General features: G+C 54.7%; 1 protein-coding gene across 2 annotated transcripts in view; it reads left to right on the top strand.

Moving 5' to 3' along the window:
• The window catches only part of myo10 (myosin X), a 47,440-nt gene that overhangs the window by 37,572 nt on the left and 1,477 nt on the right, over window positions 1–8,391 (top strand). For both annotated transcript variants that reach the window (XM_078099955.1, XM_078099954.1), the window contains exons 22-40: window positions 16–122; window positions 205–426; window positions 617–656; window positions 1,154–2,068; window positions 2,761–2,881; window positions 2,987–3,230; window positions 3,683–3,778; window positions 4,022–4,115; window positions 4,438–4,493; window positions 5,097–5,239; window positions 5,357–5,548; window positions 5,640–5,797; window positions 5,963–6,086; window positions 6,213–6,510; window positions 6,581–6,788; window positions 6,902–7,038; window positions 7,128–7,248; window positions 7,371–7,847; window positions 7,937–8,128. In XM_078099955.1, the coding sequence (XP_077956081.1) occupies window positions 16–122; window positions 205–426; window positions 617–656; window positions 1,154–2,068; window positions 2,761–2,881; window positions 2,987–3,230; window positions 3,683–3,778; window positions 4,022–4,115; window positions 4,438–4,493; window positions 5,097–5,239; window positions 5,357–5,548; window positions 5,640–5,797; window positions 5,963–6,086; window positions 6,213–6,510; window positions 6,581–6,788; window positions 6,902–7,038; window positions 7,128–7,248; window positions 7,371–7,847; window positions 7,937–8,128 (3,945 nt within the window). The remainder of the gene's footprint in view (window positions 1–15; window positions 123–204; window positions 427–616; window positions 657–1,153; window positions 2,069–2,760; window positions 2,882–2,986; window positions 3,231–3,682; window positions 3,779–4,021; window positions 4,116–4,437; window positions 4,494–5,096; window positions 5,240–5,356; window positions 5,549–5,639; window positions 5,798–5,962; window positions 6,087–6,212; window positions 6,511–6,580; window positions 6,789–6,901; window positions 7,039–7,127; window positions 7,249–7,370; window positions 7,848–7,936; window positions 8,129–8,391) is intronic.

Here is an 8,391-nt window from a genome sequence, read left to right as displayed (position 1 = left end):
CTCCTCCCCCCTCAGGTGTTCCTCCGGGAGTCTCTGGAGCATCGCCTGGAGAAGCAGCGGGAGATGGAGGTTCTGAGGGCCGCCGTGATCATCCAGGCCCACGTCCTGGGCTACATGGCCCGGTACCACATCGCCCCATGCAGCACATCACAGAGCGCCTCGAGGGTCCGTTGATTGACGGGCGGGTTTTCTTCCCGCACGCAGGAAGCAGTACAGGAAGCTGCTGCAGTGCATTGTGGTCATCCAGAAGAACTACCGGGCCTTCTACTGGAGGAGGAAGTTCCTGCTGGTCCGCTGGGCGGCGCTGACCTTCCAGAAGCGCGCGCGAGGCCAGCTGGCCCGCCGGGCCTTCGGCCGACTGCTGGACGAGAGGAAGAGGAGGGAGGAGGAGATGAGGAGGAGGAGGGAGGAGGAGGAGGCGGAGAGGTAGGAGGAGTTAGTGGAATTCTACCAAATAAGACTGAAGTCATCAGTTGTTTAATTCAGCGTGAAGTTGTGTAGTTCAGAGTGTCGACACACACAGACGCACACGTGTGACCTTCACTGTCCGCTGGGATTTTAACTCCTCGATGAGCTCACTTGTTTCCGGGGACTCTTATGTCTTCGGTCCCTGCAGGAGGAGACAGAAGCTGGAGGCCGAGAGACTCGCCAGGGAGGTACGACCGACCGCCAGCATGCAGACACACGTTAACGCACACGTTAACGCGCCGTCGGTTCAGATCTCCGCCGCCCAGAATAATCTTCTTCTTATTTGGGTCATGAAGGAGACCGGCGGCCCACATTCATGATCAGATCCTTCAAGGTTCCTCCAGTGTGTTGAATTAATAGAACTGCAGAACATCCACATTCTTCCAGCTGTTGATACATTGGAATTAGAATCTTATAGATTAGATATCAGATTCTATCTGATATGCAGATTGCTGCAGCAGAATCGACGGACATTCATGAAAGACTCATTATCTCACTACACTGACGGGCTTTTATAGTTGTTTTAAGTTATATAAGTTCTCATTTCTACATAGTTTTATTATTTTTCAATTAGTCTCCATAGTAACTGTTTACATCCAGATAAGCTTTTGGTACCTCGAAGACAAACATGAGATTTAAGGCAAGAAGCTGGAAACAAAAACAGTTTTTATCTTCTCCTCCTCAGGTGGAGGAGGCCAGACGCCTGGAGGAGCTTCACCAGGAGCTGGCCTCTCTGGCTCCGCCTCCACCCGCAGCAGCAGGCAACCCCGAGGAGGCGGAGTCGGCGGAGGCCCCCGAGGAGGCGGAGTCGGCGGACGAGGCCATCCGACCCCACGAGGCCACCCAGGTGGAGGAGATCCTGCGGCTGGAGCGGGAGATCCAGTCGCTGCAGAGGCTGAAGGAGCGGCAGGAGCTCTCCCTGACGGAGGCCTCCCTCCACCGCCTGCAGCTCCTCCGCGACCAGGAGCTCCGGCGCCTGGAGGACGAGGCCTGCAAGGCGGCGCAGCAGTTCCTCGACTCGCTGAACTTCGACGAGATCGACGAGTGCGTGAGGAACATCGAGAGCTCGCTGGGGGTGGACGGCGCGGAGGGGAAGGAGAGCGGGGGGGGGCGGGGCCGCGAGGAGGAGGAGGTGGACGAAGGCTTCGGGGCGGACGACGAGGCCTTCAAGGACTCGCCCAACCCGAGCGAGCACGGCCACTCGGACGGCCAGCGGACGAGCGGCATCCGCACCAGCGACGACTCGTCCGAGGAGGACCCCTACGCCAACGACGGGGTGACCCCCCCGCCGCCGCCGCCGCAGGCCGCCCTGCAGCTCCAGCCGCTGCCTCTGCCGCCGGTGCCCCCCCCCTGCCACAGCCCGTCCAGAGGGGACTCGACCTACTCGCGCCCACAGGCCTCGTCCGATGCTCCGTCCGACGTGGACGAGGATTCCGACTACGACCAGGACGACTACGACGAGGGCGCCATCGTGTTCAGCGGCAGCATGGCCTTCTCCAACCCCCGCAGCGACCAGTGGTCCCCCGACTACCGCGGCTCCGTCGGCACCTACAACAGCTCAGGGGCCTACCGCTTCAGCTCGGAGGGGGCCCAGTCCTCGGTGAGTCGGTCTTTAAGCTGCATTCTGTGTAGTGACCAGCAGGGGGCGACTCCTCTGGTCCCACAGACGTCTATGAGAGAATGACTTGATTTATTCCCTCAGTAAAGCAGGGGATGCTTTAGGGCGGGGCTACACGCTGATTGACAGGTCTCTAATGCTTTAGGGCAGGGCTACACGCTGATTGACAGGTCTCTAATGCTTCAGGGCGGGGCTACACGCTGATAGACAGGTCTCTAATGCTTTAGGGCGGGGCTACACGCTGATTGACAGGTCTCTCATGCTTTAGGGCGGGGCTACACGCTGATTGACAGGTCTCTAATGCTTTAGGGCGGGGCTACATGCTGATTGACAGGTCTCTAATGCTTTAGGGCGGGGCTACACGCTGATTGACAGGTCTCTAATGCTTTAGGCCGCGGCTACACGCTGATTGACAGGTCTCTAATGCTTTAGGGCGGGGCTACACGCTGATTGATAGGTCTCTAATGCTTCAGGGCGGGGCTACACGCTGATTGACAGGTCTCTAATGCTTTAGGGCGGGGCTACACGCTGATTGACAGGTCTGTTAGAGGGGTCAACTACAGCCACGCTGTTCAGTTCTCAACGAGGCCTCAGATGAAATATTCCCCTTTGGATCTTAATTCACTCCTTAAATGCGTCTGCGTCCGCCGACTGTCGCTGTTGTCTTATTCCAGTTCGAGGACAGCGAGGACGACTTCGACAGGTTCGACACCGACGACGAGCTGTCGTACCGGCGGGACTCGGTCTACAGCTGCGTCACGCTCCCCTACTTCCACAGCTTCCTCTTCATCAAAGGTATCTCCTTGAAATGACCTCTGACCTCTACAGTGAGACGTCGACTCGTCTGGCGCGGCGTGAACGTCTCTCTCTCTCTCTCTCTCTCTCTCTCTCTCCCTGCAGGCGGCCTGATCAACACGTGGAAGCGGCGCTGGTGCGTCCTGAAGGACGAGACCTTCCTGTGGTTCCGGGCCAAGCAGGAGGCCCTGAAGCAGGGCTGGCTGCACAAGAAAGGGGGGGGCTCGTCCACGCTGTCGCGCCGCAACTGGAAGCGCCGCTGGTTCGTCCTGCGGCAGAGCAAGCTCACGTACTTCGAGAACGACGGCGAGGAGAAGATGAAGGGGGTGCTGGACATGCACGACGCCAAGTGAGGAGCGACCCGGTTATTACCCGTTAACGGCGCCGGGACATGTGACACCGTTCATGCGTGTTGGAGAGTTGGATGAAGGAACATGGACGCAGCAAGACACTTAAAATGATGAATATTACAATCGTTACGCAATAACGCTGACTTATTAATAACTTAATATCTGAACAATTGCAAAACGTATTTTTAGATAAGTATATATTTTGGTATTTGACAAAAATATTGTTTTTTTAAAGCTATTTAAGGTGTAAGATGGTGATTTTATTATAATGTATAATTCCATTCAGAAGGCAAATCCCTTTTGTATTGTTTTTCTATCATAATTTAATTTTATTGTTCCATTTTCGCGACATACTATATGACATATTTTATAAAGTGATTTCTTGTGAGTGTAGTTTTATTAGGAATAAGCCTCTAGAGAGATTTCATCTTTTCCGTTTTGTCCGTTGCAGAGAAATCATCGACAACACGGGTAAAGAGAACGGAATCAACATCGTGATGCCGGAGAGGACGTACCAGCTGATCGCAGAGTCCGCCGAGGACGCCAGGTACGCCGTCTCCGTCCCTGCAGACAGGAAGTCCATCATTTCTGTGTCTGGGGCAGAATCACCTTCATCTGTACTGTATTCATGCAGACTGTACTTCTTTATTACCGTGCAGCCGATTAACACGTTAACTATATGTTCCACATTTCCCTAAAAAGTCTTTTTACATCAATAAAATCTGAGACCAAATCATATTTAGTCCAACTGAGAATAAAGGAGTGTGTGACGCCGTCTCCGTGGTTACAGCCAGTGGTTCAGCGTGCTGAGTCAAGTCCACGGCTCCACGGAGCAGGAGATCCGAGAGATGCACCACGAGCAGGCCAACCCGCAGAACGCCGTGGTGAGTCTCCTCAGGTCACGCTAACCAGCGCCAACGCGTCAACCGTTTCTCTTTAATCCCGACGGAGTTTCTTCAAGTTCTACTTTCGTTACTTTAAAATCAAATTCACTCAATCCGTCTTTTTGCTTCTGTTGTGGTTCTTTGTGTTCAACGCGGCGCGCGTGTGCTGGAAGTGTGTGTGTGTGTGTGTGTGTGTGTGTGTGTGTGTGTGTGTGTGTGTGTGTGTGTGTGTGTGTGTGTGTGTGTGTGTGAGTGAGATAATTGGTTTCCACGGGGGCAGAAGAAGGTCAATCTCATTAGCTGACCCTGTCCCCCCCCTCAGGGAACGCTGGATGTGGGGATGATCGATTCGGTTTGTGCAGCAGACAATCCAGAGCGGTGAGGAGCCTCGCGTGTCATTATGTGATGAAAGATGTTGATTCTGCTTTTATAGAAAAATATCTTTAAAAAAATATCTGGTATAGGTTTTGATAAAATCAGTATTCAGTATTATTCTAGGGTGCTTTTGCATTTAAATATACTGTTTAATGATCATTAATTAGATCGTGTTCTATAATGTTTCATGACTTTATTGTACTAAATAATATATATTTTTTACCTTTCTACATGACTTTTTATGACATTTGAATCATGATTTCGTTATGACATTTACATTTTTTAACATGTATGTCATCATTTTTGTCCAACATACTGTGTAATATATTACAATATACTGATACTGATTCTTTTTAAAACATTTTCTTGAGAAAGTTTATTATTCATTAAGACGTCTGACTGTTAAATCCTGTTTATAAAAGGTCATAGAATGACACAGTATGACATAAGTATGACACAGTATGACATTAGTATGACATAGTATGACACAGTATGACACAGTATGACATTAGTATGACATAGTATGAGTATACTATGAGTATACTATGAGTATACTATGAGTATAACCCCTGTTAGACCCTCTTCCTTCTCTGGTTCTGGTCTCAGGCCCAACTCCTTCGTCATGATCACGGCAAACCGCGTGCTGCACTGCAACGCCGACACGCCCGAGGAGATGCACCACTGGATCACCCTGCTGCAGCGCTCCAAAGGAGACACGCGCGTGGACGGCCAGGAGTTCATCATCCGAGGTGACGGCCTTTTGAGGGAGGAGCATCGCGTCGGGGGAGCCGACCCAATAAGAGTCTTCAGCATTGTCCTCGTGGTTGTGATACGCCGTGACCTTCTGGTTCCTTCATGTCCCTCAGGCTGGTTGCACAAAGAGATGAGGAACAGCTCGAAGGCCGCGCTGAAGCTGAAGAAGCGCTGGTTCCTGCTCACGCACAACTCCCTGGACTACTACAAGAGCTCGGAGCGCGGCGCGCTGAAGCTGGGGGCGCTGGTGCTCAACAGCCTCTGCTCGGTGGCGCCGCCCGACGAGCGGGTCTTCAAGGACACCGGTGAGAGGAGGGGGCGGGACTTCCCTTCCCCCCCAAACGACGGGCTCCTGTCGCTCAGCGTGACCCGTTCTCTCTCTGCGTCCCCCGGCAGGCTACTGGAGCGTGATCGTCTACGGCCGCAAGCACTCGTACCGCCTCTGCTGCAAGCTGCTGAACGAGGCCACGCGCTGGGCCACCTCCATCCAGAACGTCATCGACACCAAGGCGCCCGTGGACACGCCCACCCAGCAGCTGGTCCGCGACATCAAGGTAGGACGCGAGGAGGAAGGATCACGTGTGTCCGTCTACCTGTTGGCTGTATGAATACTGCATGTAAACGCTGGATGGAGATTCTTCCGTGTGCATGCGGAGTACATCCCAGCATGCATTGGGCCAGACGCAGCGGCGTAGTTGACCGTCGCGTCTCTTCTGCAGGAGAACTGTTTGAACTCGGAGGTGGTGGAGCAGATCTACAAGAGGAACCCCATCCTTCGCCACAGCCACCACCCGCTGCACTCGCCGCTGCTGCCGCTGCCCTACGGAGACATCCACCTGAGCAGTGAGTCCCACGAGGACGGAGACGGCTTCATAAACCGTCTTATAAGTTTGAATGCGGCGTCTCATCTGCGGCATGCGATTAAACGAATGTAGTGAGTCAGTGAACCCTCGTCCCTCTGCCGTCCAGCGCTGAGGAACAGCAGCTCCACCACGCTGCAGGAGGAAGGCCTCAAGGTGTTCAGCTCCCTGCAGCACCTGGAGGGCGTGGCCGACCCGGTTCCCGTCATCCAGGGCATCCTGCAGACCGGCCAGGAGCTCAAGCCGCTGCGGGACGAGCTCTACTGCCAGCTGATCAAGCAGACGGTGCGGCCGCCGCAGCCCGGCAGCCCCGGGAACCTCTGCAGCTGGAAGATCCTGGTCTGCATGTCCTGCACCTTCCTCCCGTCCAGGAGCATCCTCAGATACCTCAAGTTCCACCTGAAGAGGTAAAGGACAGATCGCACAGCGATTGTCAAAGGTGAATCGGAAGAGCGCTAACGGTCCAAACCTCTGCAGGACCCGGGAGCTGCTGCCCGGCACGGAGATGGACCGCTACGCCGCCTTCGCCTTGGACTCCCTGAAGAAGACCCGAGCCAGGGAGAACGTCCCGTCGCAGGAGGAGATCCGCTCCATCGTGTCCCGGCAGGACATGAGCACCACGGTTCACTGCCACGGAGGAGGCTCCTGCAAGATCACCATTGATTCCCACACAACAGCTGGAGAGGTGAGTGACAGCCACCAGGACTCCGCCTCCTCCGGAGCCTCCAGGTTCTTCTTCTATGTGCTCAGTTTTCCCTCATGTAATGAAACTCCTTCCCTGGGGGGGGGTCACCTCAGGTGGTGGAGAAGCTGATCCGAGGTCTGGCCATGGAGGACAGCAGGAACATGTTCGCTCTGTTCGAACACAACGCCACCACAGAGAAGGCCATCGAGAGCCGCTCGGTGGTCGCCGACGTGCTCGCCAAGTTTGAAAAGTAAGCGTCCCGACGTCCGAAGCACAGAGACGTGAAGCGAGACGCTTCTGTCCTCATGAACTCTCTCTCTCTCTCTCTCTGGTCTCCAGACTGTCAGCCAGCCCCGACGAACGCAACACGGGATGGAAGTTCTACTTCAAACTCTACTGCTTCTTGGACACGGAAAACGTCCCCAAAGACAGCGTGGAGTTTGCCTTCATGTTTGAGCAGGTGAGACGCAATTTAAATTAAAATATGTGGGTGTTTCCTGCAGAGCCATCGGTTCGTCAGATGACCGAACCAAACTCGCCGGCAGCTGGAGGTTCTGTCTCACGTTGCTTTTTCGCCCACAGGCCCACGAAGCCGTCATCGGCGGTCAGTATCCGGGCCCCGAGGAGACCCTCCAGTTCCTGGCCGCCCTGAGGCTGCAGTACCTGCAGGGCGACCACGGCTCGCCGGCCGGCGTCCCCGACATGTCCCTGGTGTTCCCCATGGCGCGGTTGCGGGCCCGGGTGCAGAACTCGGCCAAGACGTTCGCCCCCGGCTCCGGCTCGGTGGCCGAGCGGCCGGGCGCCTCGGAGAGGAAGCGCTCCAGCTTCCTGGAGGGGACGCTGAGGCGGAGCTTCAGGAGCGGCTCGCTGAGTCGGCAGAAGCTGGAGGAGGAGAACAGCCTGGAGGCGTGGATGAGGGAGGAGGCGGCGGCGGTGAAGACCAGCTTGACGGACAAGTGGAGGAAGCTGCAGGGGATGAACCAGGAGCAGGCCATGGTGAAGTACATGAGCGTGGTGAAGGAGTGGCAGGGGTACGGCTCCACGCTGTTCAACGTGGAGGTGAGTGACCTTCACGGTGATTTCATGCGCCCACCTTCCAAATGGACGATGTGAGTCCGACCGTCCCTCGTGTCCCTCGTGTCCCGTAGAGTCGGGACGGAGCCTTCCCTCTCGAGCTGTGGCTGGGCGTCAGCCGGGAGGCCATATCGGTGTACAAGCGAGGGGAGGCGTGGCCTCTGGAGGTTTTCCCGTACGAGCAGATTCTCTCCTTCGGGGCGCCGCTGGCAAACACCTACAAGATCGCTGTAGAGGGCCGAGAGCTGGTGTTCGAAACGCAAATGGTTCGTATGGTGAAATAAATGATTCTTATGTTTGATTTTCAGTTTATCAAGGCAGCCCAAAATCCCAAATACTCCTCTGCCGATACGCTAGAAATTATATACAAAAAAATACATATTTATGTACATGTGTGTATGTTTTGTTTTACTGTCAGGTTTTAATAACAGAAACATTAGACGGCATTCACCCTGCTCCATTCCACCCGTGAAATGTCTTCTCTGGTCGTCTTTAACGGCACAACCGTGCTGATGAAGCGTAACGGCTC

Source organism: Gasterosteus aculeatus, chromosome 3 (assembly GCF_964276395.1).
Source record: "Gasterosteus aculeatus chromosome 3, fGasAcu3.hap1.1, whole genome shotgun sequence".
In the NCBI taxonomy this organism is placed as follows: domain Eukaryota; kingdom Metazoa; phylum Chordata; class Actinopteri; order Perciformes; family Gasterosteidae; genus Gasterosteus; species Gasterosteus aculeatus.
The sequence above is the reverse complement of the archived record's forward strand: the minus strand, read 5'-3'. Positions and strand labels throughout refer to the sequence as shown.